This window comes from Etheostoma cragini, chromosome 12 (assembly GCF_013103735.1).
Source record: "Etheostoma cragini isolate CJK2018 chromosome 12, CSU_Ecrag_1.0, whole genome shotgun sequence".
Classification (NCBI taxonomy): Eukaryota; Metazoa; Chordata; class Actinopteri; order Perciformes; family Percidae; genus Etheostoma; species Etheostoma cragini.
In genome coordinates this window covers 22,639,758-22,657,204 of record NC_048418.1, presented here as the reverse complement: position 1 = coordinate 22,657,204, position 17,447 = coordinate 22,639,758, and the positions used below count along the sequence as shown (strand labels likewise).

Here is a 17,447-nt window from a genome sequence, read left to right as displayed (position 1 = left end):
AGTGTCTGGATGGTTATTATAAAGTTGCAACAGAGGACTATAATACCTTGTTAAATAGTTAATAAATACTTTGTAAACCATCTATAAGAATTTTTGGAATGCCTATTACAAAGGTGCAACTGGTGGGTGGTTTAAAACAATTAGTTTATTATAATTACGTTTTTAAAGCATCAAATTACTTTATGTGGTACACTTAAAGCTTTTATTAGTGGTACACAAAATTTGTGCACTGATAATATAGTCTGATCAGTAAATTGAACCAATTTGTGAAGAAAGTAATTGTCATGCAACAATGTACCGCAGATGATCACGGGGAGACAAGAACAAAGGGATTACTAAAACAAAGTTAGTACAAAAACTTAGCATACAAAATATAATAATCTATATACTGGGGTAGGGGTACTTAAGAGACCACAATAACAATAAAAGAAACAAAGCGATTAACATCCTAAGCTCCAGAAACTTGACATAATTTGACTTCTATTTATATTGCTTAGCAATATCGTGGAGCAGGCGTCCTAGTGGACCATTATGGTGTTTTTACCCAACCATTCATTCCACTCAATCAAATTCAAATGGTCGCTGAGCAGATGCTCGGACATACCCCTATTTATCCTGTAATTTAAGTAGCCAAATGATTGACAAGTTTATTTTTATGAACTGTTGTGTACTTTTTCAGTCAGAAGCCGAATAGAGATCATCAACAGATACAAGAGGGTGTTGAGGGGATACAACCATGGCATGAAATTGGGAGAAGCATGTGCACATGCTGGAGTGACAGAGCTTGACAGTGACATCTAAAGCGGCGATTGCAGAGCTTGCCATATCCTCCCCCACAAAAGTTTGAAGAACTAATGGCAGAATACACCAAACTACATAAGATAGCTGACTTCCTCAGTAGATGTGAAGACAACATTAACAACGATCCAAAAGTAAGGGCCAATATAGCTAAAAATAAATTGGTGGGTAAGCTCATACCCTCCAATAACAGGGAGCACAAGTACTCAGTTGGGAAGCTGAGTGGAGTGATGTTGAAATTGTAATGTTCAAAAAGGACTGTGCAATTTAAAAGGTTTGTGCATGTCCATTTATTTTTAATGCAAGGTCATTTTTCTATTTAAATTTTAGACCACACTGTAAAATTAGATTTGCACCAATACCACTTTTTTCAATAAAGCATGGAAAACTTACTAATGGCACTTTATTTGATGTTTTAATACATATAAAGTTTCAGTAAGTAACTATAATTGAAATTTTTCTAATAAAGGTTTTATTAGTAATCTGCTGTGTTTTTTATATCCCACCCTGACTTGCAGGTGCCTTTTTCATTTATATATATTTGTTTTTTTGTGTAAAATTTAATAAAGGGCAAAACATTTCTCATTGAAAGAAGAAATTACTAATAACTATGAAAAACATCAATTGCAACTTTATGACCACCCATACACTGTTTACAGTTTACAGACCAACCTTTAGCAAAGTATTCATTATCTAAATAATGTCCATAGACGGTGGGTAAAATCATTTGTAATTGTTTTTTTCTGATTTGGAACCAGGGGTTCTTTTTAAGGTAACCAAAAAAGTAACTAGTATTATTTTTCCACATCTCACAGTGTGCAAAACTATAATACATCATTAGAAATCAGTCATGCATAAGCATTTCATGATGAATCCTTTGGTGTGCTATGCGATTGTTTAATATATCACCATCTTCTATGTGTTTCTGCTTTGTCACACAAAAAAGGAAGACAGTTGAGGATTTAATTGTGCGGCATTGCAGAGAGCATGGGTTACAAATGCATTATGTGTATTTCCAGACAGGAAGTAGATCCACTCTTAAAGGTGCTCTAAGCGATGTTGGGTGAGGTTACTTCTTGTTGATGTCTAAAGTATTTTAAAACAACACGAGACCAGCTCGCCCCTCCATCCTCCTCATCCCGTCCCCTCCCCTTCCCTTCTGTGCTTCCACGCACTAACCCCCCACCCCCAAATCCTGGAACACTGGAACACTCTGTATGCTTTGTGGTGCAGGTGGGCAGAGTTGGTTTTTTGTTGCCATGTCTGGCACCTGGGCTGTCAGAGATCGCGTTTTTTACAGTGTGTTCTGGGGACAGGCAGCTAGCAGATAGTGAGGAGATATTTGCTGTATGTGACAAGAAAGGCTGTAGCCTAAAATACATGTGACATCGTTTAGAGCACCTTTAACAAGAGTCCAAACTTCTCTCATGTTTATATAAGGAATAAACAGCACATAACTAAAATAGAATGATATGAGAAAGTTAAAAAAAGATTGTACTTTATACAAGTAATCAGGACACTTTAAGACTGATTTGAATCAAATGGTGAGAGAGCAAGTAAGTGATGAATGACTAAAAATCACTTGAAAAGGAAAGGAAAGGGAATGCAGGAATAGTACAGAGTAATACTTGACTTAAGAATAACTGACAGTTTAGGGATGCTTCTGCTAAGAGGTTAGAATTATACAATTCTGACTAAAGGATCAATTAAAGGCCCCAAACAAGCATGTAACTTATGTAATAAATGACCTAATGTGACTTTGCAGGTCACACTAAGAAGTCACTGCAGACGTCCTCAGTTCAACCGTGGTTTCCTCCTCTCCTATGGCTCTTCTCTTCCAGGCTGGATCTTCAGCAGGACGACAAAGTACAGACAAACGCTGGAACATAGGAACAAACAACAGCAGTGAGATTACACACTAGCACAATCATTACACACTACTCCAATTATTAGGAAAATTACATAAGAGATTTTGGGCCATATTTAACACTCTTGGGACATGTTCATTGACCAGTACCAAAAAAACAGCTGCAATAATCTGCTGTAGCCGGTATTGCAGTTGACTTACCAACTGTCGAGTCAGATTCAAGTCTCAGGTCTCCAGTGTTCGATTCCAAGTCCCAGTCACTAAAGAAGACTGTGAGTCCAAGTTGAGTTACCATTACCAGCATTCAAGTCCAAGTCTTCTCATTATTTGAAGAAAAAATTGAAGTTTTTTTGAAAGAGTATTGAGTTAAAGTTGACATATTCCAGTCTGTGATTATCCAGGAACATATGGATACGATGTGTCCGCCTACTTTTATGTGTAATATGTCATACAATTTTGATATAGAATATTGATTTTTCTTTAGACTGTTTAATGCATGCACGGCGTGTGTCCTCCACCTGCGACTGTAATTCATTTTGGCCGTGTGCCCCCTACTACATGTTCACATTTGGAAGATGCAGAGGGATGCAACCCGGGTCGTGAAATTTGCCTTCACGGAGTTTACATCCATTGCTGGCATTGAGCTAATATTTAAAGGAGAATTCCGGTCAATTCCAACACGTAGCTCTGTTGTTTGTAAATTTGGAGTGATGTCAGTAGAGAGAAAAATGAAACCAATCGGTGCTGTCTACACCGAGTTATCCTCCTGCTAGAGTTAGCACCCAACAAGCTTAAACAGGGCAAGTTTTAAACATGTTTTTAGACTCTTAACATGTTCAAAATGTCATTACCAGTGCCTACCCATGTGCAGAGATTCCTTCTGAGTGAACACATTCCGAGTCATCAGTGGGAGTCCAAGTCATGATTTTAGAGTCCAAGTCAAGTCAAGAATCCAGAAACTTGAGTACCACATCACTGACTACAGCATACTGTTTAAACTGATGGACACTGACCTCTCTGAAGGTTCCTGCTGTGAAACACATCTGTCCAGCTGCACACAGTGGCACCATGAGAACAGAAGAGAGGGTCATGGTCCATCCTAGAGCGTACGCCCAGTCAGGGTAAACGTACCAGTTGTTAAACTTGAGGGCTTTGTAATCCACCAGGTACAGGATAAAGCTGGTCTGTAGAATAGTGGGGTTGGGTAAGACAAATACAACATTGATGTTATGCATCATTTGTTGTCCCAAAAGATAGTTTAGTAGTTGCAAAAGCCAGAGTCGGGGAGTAGTTCAGCAACATGGCATCATGACTTCTCATAAATATACCCGCCAACGTTTTTTAGCCAAGTGGCGTGTTATCTGTACACATTTTGAGCTATCCGCATGTATGTTTCTGCTGTATACAGCGGGCGTAGACAAACACGCCACTTGGCGTGTAAACGGCACTTGCCGTGTTATCGCGAGAAGAAAGATTTAGTGTGAGAAGAAAGCTACGGTTTAGGAAAAGAATAACGGGTAGGGTTTAGCAAAAGAAGAACAGGTTGGGTTTAGCAAAAGAAGAACAGGTTGGGTTTATTAAAAGAAGAACAGGTTGGGTTTAGGAAAAGAAGAACGGGGGTTGGGTTTAGAATTAAAAGAACAGGTTGGGTTTAGCAAAAGAAGAACAGGTTGGGTTTAAGAAAAAAAAAACGGGGGTTGGTTTTAGGAAAAGAAGAACGGGGTTAGGTTTAGGAAAAGAAGAACGGGGGTTGTGTTTAGGAAAAGAAGAACTGGGGTTTAGGAAAAGAAGAACGGGGTTGGGTTCAGGAAAAGAAGAACGGGGTTGGGTTTAGGAAAAGAAAAATTGGGTTGGGTTTAGGAAAAGAAGAACGGGGGTTGGGTTAAGGAAAAGAAGAACAGGTTGGGTTTAGGAAAAGAACAGGTTGGGTTTAGGAAAAGAAGAATGGGGGTTGGGTTTCGGATAAGAAGAACAGGGTTGGGTTTAGGAAAAAAAGAACGGGGGTTGGATTTAGGAAAAGAAGAACAGGGGTTGGGTTTAAGAAAAGAAGAACGGGGTTGGGTTTAGGAAAAGAAGAACGGGGGTTGGGTTTAGGAAAAGAAGAACAGGTTGGGTTAAGGAAAATAAGAAGGGGTATGGGTTTAGAAAAAGAAGAACAGGGTTTTCTTTAGGAAAAGAAGAACAGGGTTGGCTTTAGTTAAAGAAAAAAGCAACGGTTGCGTTTAGGAAACGTCACATGCGGGAAGAGAAAACGTGACACCATGACCTCAATGGAGGCCAAACGGCATTGATATACACGTTAAAAAGTGAGTATGCGTCTTGATACCAAACCAACAATGGCAAACCGATTGGCGTTTCATACATCAGTCTAGATCTGCGGATGCTAGAAAGTGAAAATATTAAATTCACACAAAACAATCCAGCAAGTTCAGAGGCAAAACATCTCGCTTCTGGTCAAGTTGTAAGAATGTAATAGCATGGGTTGCCGCTAAGAAACATGTCTGACTCACCAGTGTCAGCAGAGGAATGAAGTATTTCCAGCAGAGTTTAAAGAAAACTGATGGTCTCTGTCCTGTCATGTCCTCTATGATGTTGGATAAGCGGTCAGCACCTGATGGAAGACCAAATGGTCAATTTAGTCAATATTACTGTCCTCAGACACACCATTGGGATCCAGTCATCTGGAGGATCTGTTAAAGCGATTAAAACATTTGCTCTCATTCAGCTGATGTGATTGCTCAGAACAAAGCTATCGGTTCTTTTTATAGTATAGTTAACATTTTCAATTTAGTAATATATATTCTTTTTATTAATGTAGAGCTAATGCTTGTTAGCAACAAACTTTTGCAACATTTACGTATGGTGTGTGCACTCAAACTACTGCACGTGTCCCAACGGAATACATCGGTGCAGATCAGAGAATATGCAGGAAACTTTATTTCAGATGGAATACTTGAAACTATGCGAGCGTCGCCTGCTACATAGACCAGCACCTTAGCCAGCGGTGTCGCCCGATGCCTCTAAAAGGGTAAGGGGACATCAACGGCAATGTGCGTTAAGTGGAAACACTGAATGAGGGCAAGACTTCCAGCTAGGTGGAAAGCTAACGCTAGACGGCCACCTGTCCAAACCATCCTGCTTGCAAGTGAATCATTAGACAACAAACTGGACCACATCCAACTTCAACAAAACTCCCAACAAGAGTTTAGAGACTTTTTTGTTTTTGTTTTTGTTGAAACATGGCTGAACAACAGTGCACCGGACTCAGCTATCAAGCTACCACGCCTTCTAGCCTCCCACCAGATGCTGCTCTAGTGGGTAAGACTCGTGGAGGTGGGCTGTGTTAACACGGACACGGATTGGTGCAGAAGTGGGGGGCTTTTATCGATCTATATAACTACTGCTAACTGCTGGGGGAGTTTGGGATTGGTAAATGCAAACCTTTGTGCTTTCCACGCTAATTCACGGCTGTGTTTACGTCACTCCAAGCGCTGATGCTACCATTGCGTTAGCTGAACTTATCGAATCAAGTGCATTCTGGGATTTGGTGTCTTTCATCCACATGAGCAAAAAACACATTTTCTGGCTTTTCTCAGCCTAGAAGATACCAATTTAAATTTTGTTTTCACTTTTCTTCCTCATAAGTGACCCAATTTAAAGGTATATTCATCTTTCCAACTGTGAAATATCCCTTTAATAACTGAGCCTCTTTTATAAAGTTAATTAGATGCATTTCTTCTTTTTCTTAAGATTCAAATCTTCAGTAAACCAATGTGTTTGGAACTGGAAGACAGGGTCAGGAACGGAGAACGTAGAGGAGTAATACATAGTTGATTTAGTCTTTTTTAAAGGATTGCTGACAATAGTAAAAAATATAAGTAATTTGACTCACCAAATACCCAGCCCACTGCCAGGCATTCACAAACAGCCACGAAATTCTGGCTGACTCTGGTACAGCCATAGAAGTCAATGAGTTGGAATATGTAAATTCCTCCCTAAAGCAAGAAAATGTACATAAACATGTAACTTGTATGACTTTTCATTGTTTTTAAACAAATATGTTTACTTTTTTAAATGTGTTTTCATAAAAAAAGCTTCATAAATATTTGTGTTCACCTCAGTAACCAAGGTAAGATGTATGAGGAAGCTGGATACACAGATGGCGAGGACAAACATCTTGTGCCTGATTGGTACACGAAACCACTTTGGAAACAAATCGGTCACCGTGGTGATAAAGCTCTCCACTATCACAAACTGGGGACAGAATAAAATAAATAAAATAAAAGAATAAAATAAAACCTCTATCATATGTCAATAGGTAATGCGACAAATGGTATTACATGTGTGTCAACAGTCAGCAGAATGAGCATCAGGAAGAAGCAGACAGTCCAGAACTGTGGAAAAGGCATCATAGCTGTTGCCTGAGGGTAAGCAAGGAAGGCCAAACTTGGACCTGTGAAGTGAACGAGGAAAGACGTGATACCATTAAGCTATATACAATTTGAATGTTACTTTGTAGAACACTGGCTTCAACTTTGGATGAATTAAACCTAATGACCTAAACACTGCATATGATGAAATCTTTAAATATACTTTACCTGACTCGACCACAGTGTCAACAGTAACACCCTGTTTCTGAGCCATGAATCCAAGTACAGAGAAGACAACAAATCCAGCAACAAAACTGGTCCCACTGTTCAGCAGACAGAGCCAAAAGCAGTCCCTAGAGGCCACAGATAGACAAAAAGTCTCTTGTCAAAAGTCAAACATTCCTACATTCCATGATATATGACTTACATACTTATATACGTACATGTAACAGTTGTTGTTGTACTCATTATAGCTGCCCAGGATATGCAGAGTCCCTGAACTCAGGCTGTAGGAGAAAAATATTTGAGATCCTGCTTCTATCCAGACCTGCAATGTAAGAAAAGTAGTGTAGTGCAGTGCCAGTGGAAAATATGTTTTGAACGGGTCGATTCCTTAGCCTGGGGTATTTCTGCTTGTAGAGTTCTTCAAAAACAAATTGTACCCCAAAATTAGGATCCCAAACCAATTAATATGCATCTCCACCGTATAGCTTACTACTGACTTACAGTGTAGGCTACGTCTAGGGTGACCAAACGTCCTCTTTTCTCCGGACATGTCCACGTTTTACCTACTGGGGCGTCCGGGGGGGGGGTTATAAATTAATGAAGATGTCCGGTTTTCACTGTTTTTAATGGGAACCCAACACAATAAAGTATCTAAATTAAGGCTGTAATATGAATAAAACATAATCCATGCCAGATCGTCCAACCCTGTCTGAAACCTCCTTTCTGATATGAAAATAGAATTTGACAACCATACCCACCTAATGCTGCAACAGATGGTTTGTAAACACAGAACTGTGGATGTATATTATCAACAGAACCATCTAAGGAGCTGTCATTGGAAAAAAGCCAGGCACTTTCCAAAATTACCTAGCAGGTGATTGGATGAACAATCTGTCTATCACATTGTTTTGATAAAACAGTCGCCAATACCCAAGTAATTCAAAAGTGGGGATTCAAATAAACTGGTCACCTCCAAGTTAGCCAGGCGGTTCAGGTCTGGATACAGGTAGTAATAGATCCCTTCCCAAGCTCCAGGTAGAGTCAAGCCTCTGATCAGCAGTGTCAGGAGCATCACATAGGGGAATGTGGCTGTAAAATACACTACCTTAAATGAAAAGAAAGTTGTTTAAGAAAAGTAATCACTAAATTTTGATGATTACATGCACCACAAATACAGAAAGTATGTCAAACCAGTCCGAGTCCCTAATACATGGGTCATCTATAGCAGTTCAGTGACTTTGGAGAGCAAAGGTGTGTAGAAGCAGGGTTAGTTGGGAGACTTCTTCTATACAAGGGCACTTGCGGAATACCTGCAGAACCAGGACATGGAAGTAAATCTTTTGGAGATTATGGTAAACTAGTGGGTGTTGTTGCAGTGTTTTGCTATTGACCATCAACCTCTGAGTCTGCTTAACGCTGACATAAAAATCTTTGCAAAGCTCCTAGCCCGTTGTTTTGAGTCCCATATTGCAAAATAAGTGTACTCCGACCAAACAAGATTCATACAAAAAAGACCACATTCCTCTTTTACCTTAACATCAGCACTCAAGCCGTACGGTGTCCCCTGTTTTTTATTTTTGGGCCCTAGGACGCGTTCTCCGTCTCATTGTATTGTTTGTAATTGTGTGTCACAGTTTGTGTTTCTTAAATATATTTAAAATATAGGTAAAATCTATCAATGTACATGATTTATGAATTTCCTGACCCAAATAGTCTCAGAAACCATGTAATATGCAGCACTGTGGGCAAAACCATTAAAAAGTTAATTTCCAGCTTGGCTGGTGGCAACCATTTTGGATATAGGGCTCTCACAAAATGTCCCCACATTTATGTGAGGGATATCCCAGCAAAGTTCTTTAAACTTTATAGATGACAATTCCAGTGAGAGACAAACCTTTACGCTCCATGGTCAAGGAAGTGCTATAGATGACCCAACTATACAGCAGACTTAGTTAGAGAGCGTGTACTGTACTGTACCCCACGCCCATCAGGTAATTAGGGGAGTTGTTTACTAAGACCAGCGCCATGCAGAAGAGAGAAAAGTTGGGAACAAAGAACCAAGCCGGCTAGCCTGGGATAACTAACTTCTTGCAATATGAGATTTGCTCCGCAAGTCCGTCTGGCCAGGAGCCCATTCAAGCCCATTTCCCAAATTGAGGCACCAATCACAACAGTTGAGGCGGGCCTTATGCGATGACGATAGCGCAACGACGTTGAAGCAGATTTTAAACATAAAAAAGATGTTTGGCTGGCTTCAAATCAGCTATCACATTTGTTTTAAGCGTTTTTAACATTTCCTTTTTGTTAAAAACCGAGCAATGAGCAACACTCAAAGCCTTCAAATCTAAAACAGATGTCGTGGCCTTGCCGAAGGAATTCGGCAACAGTCTGATATATCAGCATACGTCATCTCCTTTATCACTCTCATTGGTTTTAGGTCAATCCAATTGCATCCAAAGGCATTTGAGTGGGGTCCGTTGGTGAAGCCCCTTTGGAAATGAGCGGTGAATGAGCCTTCCCCAGACCAGTCAACAAGCAGGCTAAGAGCAGGCTACATCATTGTGGCGTCTGAGAGCCATCAAATCAATGATTTAGTCAAAGTCAAAGTCAAAGTCTGCTTTATTGTCAATTTCTTCACATGTCAAAACATTCAAGTAAGCAATATGAAAAGTAAAAATAAGAAGACATATACAATGAAGAAAATAAGAGCAGCAAAATTTAAGTTCAAAAATGTGCAATTATGCATACAATAGACAGTCAATATAACATAATAGTACAAGTCAGGCGGTAGAATATTGCCAGTTATGTAAGAGCAGCAGAAATGTGTTCAGAAGTGTTTTCAGGACAACAGGACAACAACGACAAGTTGCAAAGCGTGCAAGTGGAGTAGTGCAGATGGAATAGTTCAAGGCAGCCATTTTGGGTCCAAAGTCCAGGATGTTATGTAACTGAAGGTAGAGGGGGGAGATGGGGGAAAGAGTTCAGCATCCAAACAGCCTGATGTATGAAGCTGTTGGTGAGTCTGGTGGTGTGGGAGTGCAGGCTTCTGTACCTCTTCCCAGAGGGCAGTTGATCAAACAAATTGTGAGCGGGGTGACTTGCATCACTCGCAATTGTGGTTGCCTTGCGGGTGAGATGGTAGGTGTAATTCTCCTTCAGGGAGGGGAGTGAAGCACCAATAATCTTTCCAACTGTGTTTACTATGCGCCGCAGGGCTTTCCTGTTGTATTCAGTGCAGCTTCCGCCACACAAAGCAATACAGCTGAAGAGGATGCTCTCAATGGTGCCTCGGGAGAATGTGGTCATGATGGCTGGTGGAGCACTTACTCGCCTGAGTTTCCGCAGGAAGTACAGGCGGCGCTGAGCTTTCTTTGCCAGTGATGCAGTGTTGGTGGTCCGGGGAGGTCTTTGCTGATGTGCACCCCCAGAAATTTAGTGCTGCTCACTCTCTCCACCACAGCACCATCGATGGTCAGTGGCAGGTGTTGGATGTGACCTCTCCGGAAGTCAACAACAATCTCCTTAGTCTTGCTGATATTCAGCAGGACGGGGCGGTTTGGGGCGGGCCAAACCATCACCATCACCAGAAGCCTCTGCCAAGTTCAATGGCGCTATCTCCAAAAGTCCATATTGCCCTGTAGATGTCCTCAGGCCTGGACTCTTTGTGATTGTGGGAAATTTTAAGCAGATACGACAACGTACACTGTAGGTACAGGCACTTTCTCCTTCATCGCTAAACACTCAAAATGGCCGCCATGCCATGCCCACACCGTTTGACATAAACTTTTTCTTTTAATAACTTTTCATCGTTTTTAGATAACACAGACCAAGTTTGAAGCTGAACTGATGACATCTCTAGGAGGAGTTTGTTAAAGTATAGCACCTTGTCTTTCAGGCCTACTTCCTGTTGCCATTAAAGGGAGCTGTGACTTTGAGCCAATGGCGGTGTGTATAAGTAGTCAGGGGCGGACACTGAGGAATCGTGAAAAGTTTCGAGTCAATCAGACCATGTAAGCTCAAGTTACACCCACTTCCTGTTTCGGTGGCAAATTGCACAAAATGGCTGCCCCGCCACGCCCATGCCTTATAACGAAAAGTTTTTCTTTTAATACATTTTCATTGTTAACATGTTAAGATGACACAGACCAAGTTTGAAGTTGATCGGATGAAAGCTCTAGGAAGAGTTTGTTAAAGTACGACATGTAGAAATGGTCAAAATCGCACAAATTTTGCACTTTCAATACAAAATGGCGGACTTCCTGTTGAGTTTAGGGTGGGGCTGCAATGGAGTTTTATGTCCGTCCTCCCATGCTACATATGTGTACCAAGTGTTCAATTTTCTTAACTTTTTAGGGGGCGCTAGCAAGCCCCTTTTGTGCGCCCAGTCCCGAAACCATGAAAATACGTACATTTTCACCAGACTTGATGCGACCGCCAAATGTGGTGAGTTTTTGAATATGATAAGTCCTTCAAAAAGGCAATTAATTCGACGGAAAAAGAAGGAAAGAATAATAATTCCTGCAGTTTCAATAGGGCCTTCGCCGCTTCTGCGCTCGGGCCCTAATTATTTCCACTGACCTTTCCAGAAGATCTGACACCTTTCCATATGCTGAAGTAGCAGATCACCCAGCAGGCCAGAAGACACAAAGCAAGCTCCCATCTCACACTGCCCAGCTCCTCAATGCCACCCGACATGCCCAGCACACGCCGCCTGAGGAGAGGGGGAATTGAACAAGTGCACATGTGGCTGAAGAGGGACATGGGAAGTAAGGATGTGTAATATGGTAAAAATTACTCAGTTTACTTACTGACAATTTGACATTAAATTGAACCACAACAGCCGTTGGAAATATTGAAAATGTTACTTGAAGAATCACAATGTAGCGTAGCATGAAATCATACTGATACGATATTTTACATTTAATTATGGCTCTATAAAAGATGAATAAATTAAACTCACTCCCAGAACTCAGTTGCAGCAGAGGTGGTGTTGGTCAGGTTTGCAGTCACATTAGATGAAGGTAAAGTCTGTAGACCACGGCAGTTAGCTGGGATTGGGAACACACACAGATTTAATGAGGACAAGAGACTATGTAGGGGTTATGTGAAGGTCTTTGTGTGTTGTTTAGATGTCAACCTAACAACCAACGTTTTGTATTTTTCATTCACTAAAAGCCATGGTTTGTTGTGAACATGGAGTTAAGATACTCTCTGACTTTTTTCCCCCAAGCTTTAACAACTTAATGCACCATTAATTTTCTTTGCAAAAACCTCTTTGGAGAGCATAGGTATATGTTAGGAGATAACATAGACACAGGCTAGTTACTGGTAACTAACAAACTACTTAATATTATTAATTAAACTTAAATAGCTACTGTAAGTTGAAACTGCCTGTAAGTTTATACTGTACTGTTCGGTAATTCCTCTACTATGCGACAGTTAGTCACGTGGTCGTGACACCATTGTTAGCCTATTTTTTATTAAAATCTCTGCTATGTAGCCATAACTTTCGGTTACTTAACATAACCTTGATTTTTTTATAACAGATGGAGGTGTTTCACTGTGGGAATCGCTTCGGCGTGACTAAGTATGGAAGCTCCAATGACACCACATCCGTCTGTGACAGACAGGTTGAACTGTGCTGGAGCCACGCTCCCGCATATAATCACTGTAGACCGGCTCTTTACAAATCGTTCAAGATGGGTTTCTTTCCGTGTCTCTGCAAGTAGGGACATGTTGGTGAAACACCTCACTCTGTTATCAAAGAACAGGGGTTACGTTAAGTAACCTAAAGTTCTTTTTCTAACTTCGTTTGGTGTTTCACTGTGGGAGATATAGACCACTCTCGGATTGTCTAAATCTCCCGAAACCAAATAACAGAACCGAGAGTTACACCAACCCGGGTACCGTCACCTCCAGCACAGCCTGTGCCAGGCACGGTCCGGTAGCCTAGCTTGCTGCCGCACAACTTTCTGCCACTGAAACACCCCTGAAAAGGGCCAATAAAGTGGCCAGGCCTCTTTTTGAATGAGCTCTCAGACCTTGAGGAGCCGGCAAACCTTCACACTCATAGGCCAATAAGATGGCCTCTACAATCCAGTGGGACAGCCTCTGGCGGGACAATGGCTTACCCCTGTGGGGAGTAAGGACACAAACAGCTGATCAGGTTTTCTGAAAGCAGCCGTCCGACTCACATACAAATGCAGGGCCCGGACAGGGCCCAATATGTGAAGCTTTTTCTCCTCTCCTGAGCAGAAAGGAGGCTAGTGGAAAGCCCAGAGCTCCACTGAGGGGCCCCTGTAGGCTGACTCCACCACCTTAGGCACAAATGCTGGGTTGGGTCTCAAACAGACTTTAGAGAGCCCTGGGGCAAACTGCATACAGGTTGGCTGAACAGACCAAGCCTGTAAGTCACTAACTCGTTCTGGCAGGCCTGATGCATTCAGGTTCCCCCTCTCACGGGCCAAGTCCAGAGCGCTATGCGGTTTGGGTGGGGGTGGTAAATTTCCCCGCCCGCTTGGGAGAGAAGGTCTCTGCTCCCACCAGGAGCAGTATTATCTCTGCCAACCAAAGCTTGGATGGCCACCACGGCGCTATCAGGATTAGCAACAGGCCCTGCCCTCTCACCGTTGCCAGAGTAGCGGAGATAAGACTGAGGGGGGGAAATGCATAGAATAGCAAGTTTGGCCACGGGTGAGCTAGAGAATCCACATCCAGCACTGCATTTACTTCTGACAGAGAGAATAACATTGGACACTGTGTGTTTTCTTGCTAGGCAAAGAGATCTGTGGCTGCCTGAACGTATCTCCGCCACTTGTGGGTGGTGAATCCATCCTCCGTACAGAGGATTCCCCCGTAACAGGAGATCTGCACCCCTGTTTAAAACGCCTGGCACGTGTGTTGCTCAAAGAGACAGCAGTCTTCCACTGCTCCACTAAATCACCATTTTGCAATCTAACTTGTGTGGCTGCAGTGAGTGAATGCCGCCCTGGCGGTTGATGTATACAACCACTGTGTAATTTTCTGTTTGCACCAAAACATGACAGATTCTGCCAGAAAAGGTAATTGACACCATTCAGAGCACAAGAGCCGCGTCCACCCACTCTCTTTACAGCGGAAAGTGGCTGGTTGTTGAGGAGTGGTGCGAACGTAGGGATACAATCCCCTTTCAGTGTTCTGTGGTGGACCTGCTGTGTTTCTTGCAGTACATGATGGATGAAGGAAAAGCTTTCTCCACAATTAAGGTGTACTTGAACTTGGAAGTTCTACAGACTCAATGTTTGCGGACCGTCCTAGGCACAGGTGTGACTATTGGTCAATGTTATTTGGCTTCGGGAGATTTAGGCAATCCGGGAGTGGTCTATATCCACCATAGTTAAAGTCAAAGTTAAACAAAAGCACTTTACGTAACCCCGGTACTTTGATAACAGAGTGAGGTCTTTTACCAACATGTCCGTCCTTGGAGAGACATGGAAAGAAACCTATCTGGAATGATTTGTAAGGAGCCGGTTGACTGTGATTATATGGGGAGTTGTGGCCCCAGCACAGTTTGACTTCTCTGTCATAGACAGACGTGGTGTCATTGGAGCTTAACTAATCAGTCACAACGAGGCAGTTCCCATAGTGAAACACCTCACTCTGTTATCTAAGAACCGGGGTTACGATTAGTAACCTAAAGATTTTAAAAGGGACGCCGATGTTGTCGGCTTTCTTCTCAAAAGCTAATCTGCCTATTGTTGACTAACTATACCATGGCAGTGCATAACGCTAGATCGACGTCTAGGATACCTTTCCTCACGTCAATGATGAAAAAGGATTGTCTACCTTGTAACATAAACATCACATGTGTCGTGATTTCCCTGGCAGACAACTCACGTCATGTAACACAAACCAGCTACAGCTAGAACAGCTGCTTGTAACCATGGAGATACCATGAGCTAATTTTGGTTTAATTGACATTGTTTCTACTGCTCATATTGGCTATAATACTTTATATTAAGAACACAGAGCTCTATTGCTCCTCTGCTATGCTGTAAACATTGCCTCCCACTATTAATCTTGAACAATATACAGAATAACAATAGCACTGATACTTTAGTAACATTAGCTTGAATATGTTTGTATAGCTGATCTTAGCAATGAAATGTTACCAAAATAACATAACTCTCAAAGGAACTCTTACGAACGCTAATTTAAATGCGCTCAGAATTGAGAGGCCTACAAAGTAATATTGAGTTGGTTGTCATATACAGTTTCACCGCTAGATGGGAGAAATTCTTGAACGTGAAAATGTATGTAAGTCTGACCCGTGTTCCAGGTGTTGTCACAGCTGACCCAGGGCAGCTTGGATCTGAATGAGAACACCAGGTAGAAGAGAGCCCAAGCTTCAATTAAAATGTAGATGAAGCCACAGAGTGTTATCGTCAGTTGTCCAAATCCAATTCCTACAGTAGAAATACAAACCACAGTTTTGAACACGTGTTGAGGCATGGAACAATAGCAAAAAAGCTTGAATTAGTGTTTAAGAACATTGTAATTTAATGGATCGGTATAATGGAGTTATGTATACTGTGGTGTGGGCTTTTTCTCCCCTTTCTGCCCATTTTACTTTAACTCACCTTGAGCCAGTGGACACACTTTCCTCCAAGAAGTGATGAATCCTTCCTGGCTGTATTGACCAAATGAAGTCTCCAACAGGAACAGAGGTATCCCACACACCACAGCTAACAGACAGTATGGCACCAGAAAGGCCCCTATGCACATTATATAGAGATACTTAGTGTATGCCCACAGAAATTACATGTTCAGTTTGTGTAATCAGCTTTTTATTAAATGTAGACGTTGTATGACTCACCTCCACCGTTCTTGTAGCAAAGGTACGGAAATCTCCACACGTTGCCCAGGCCGACCACATTTCCTGCAACAACCAGAATATATTCTGTTTTGCTGGCCCACTGTCCTCTTTCTGTAGCACTTATCTGATTTTCTCTTTTTCTTCTGTGTCCGTCCATCCTGCCATCCAAGGACTTCATCCGTTGTATGGGGAGTCTTCCGAATACTAAAACGTTTTTTCTTATATCATGTATCTTTACCTTATTTGACTATTTATTGCTGTTTGCCAGAGCCGGAGGGAACTACTTAAAGGGTGTCTGTTTAAATATATCTATTTAAAGAGACTTTGTTTAAGTATATGCAAACTGATCTTTGCTGCTCTCAGTATGTGTGTCTTTTCATAATTAGTCCACATCAACGGCTGCCCAATTTGGGGCCCGTGGGCCATGTTTGGCCCATCCTCTTATTATAAACGTAATGATCACAAAACGTAGATTTTGTGCAGTTAAAAAGTTTTCTGAGTTTAACAGCACAGTGCTGGTAAACTTCTCATTTAAATTACAGACATACGTTTTGTCCACAGAGAATGGAAAAAATTACTTTATTCTTTAACATCAACATTTAATTTTGGCCCGTGGCCTTCCATCCAGATACAGTGGATGAATATGAATATGAATTTGGGCATCTCTGGTCTACATCCTGCTCTGAACCCAACAATAATTCAATAGAAACATAAAACCAGTCATTCTAGTGTTTAGGTCTAATTTTAAGTAGACCTTGAAGAGCCATTTTGTACCTGTCTGCTTTGAAAGTGCCAGAGTAGCTCTTAAATTAAACGTGATTTTCATATTCCTAATTTGACTATATTCTGATCTTTACCCAGAACTGTTACTAAATACAAAACCAGCTCCAGTGTGTGTTTTGTAAGTGCCAGAGGCGCTCTTATATTAAAACACCCACAGTGTCAAAATCATTTAAATATTGAGCCATTATGTTGAAAATTGTTTAGCCTACTTTTTTGAGTAGCGTCTCACTCTCCACACCACTGTCTTTGTTTAAAAAGCCAAGTCCTGAGTAGGTCAATGTTGTCAGACACTTTTATTAACAATCTGAGCCTGTCAGAAGCAAACAAAATCCTTTTTTGTTGGACAAAAAGCAAGGCTCCAGAATTGTCCCATTAGGTTACACCTGTTTGTGTACGGGTGGAGCAAATGCAGCAGTATGGCTGAGACTGGATGAGGTAGGGGAAGGGGACAAAGCTTTAAGGCACCGCAAGGGTTTGTTTGGCACTCCAATGCCGTTATGATGATTGCCCTAGAGTGTCATGTGTAAATCTTTCTGTTTGACTCCCCCCC

General features: G+C 41.6%; 1 protein-coding gene across 2 annotated transcripts; it reads right to left on the bottom strand.

Annotated features, from left to right (window-relative positions):
* Positions 1-2,066: 2,066 nt before the first annotated feature.
* On the bottom strand, positions 2,067-16,354 carry LOC117954141 (sodium- and chloride-dependent GABA transporter 3-like). Of its 2 annotated transcripts, XM_034887700.1 has the most exons (14): positions 16,115-16,354; positions 15,879-16,013; positions 15,567-15,704; positions 12,221-12,308; positions 11,839-11,971; positions 8,231-8,365; positions 7,479-7,582; positions 7,264-7,388; positions 7,006-7,118; positions 6,782-6,919; positions 6,558-6,660; positions 5,176-5,276; positions 3,679-3,849; positions 2,068-2,677 (listed from the first exon to the last, which is right to left on the bottom strand). In XM_034887700.1, exons 1-14 carry the CDS (start codon positions 16,290-16,292, stop codon positions 2,570-2,572), a joined length of 1,770 nt encoding a protein of 589 aa, XP_034743591.1. In that variant the 5' UTR covers positions 16,293-16,354; the 3' UTR covers positions 2,068-2,569. The 2 variants fall into 2 exon arrangements, with proteins under 2 accessions (XP_034743592.1, XP_034743591.1); XM_034887701.1 differs by lacking the exon at positions 8,231-8,365 and having other exon boundaries at positions 2,067-2,677.
* Between the last annotated feature and the right edge of the window lie 1,093 nt (positions 16,355-17,447).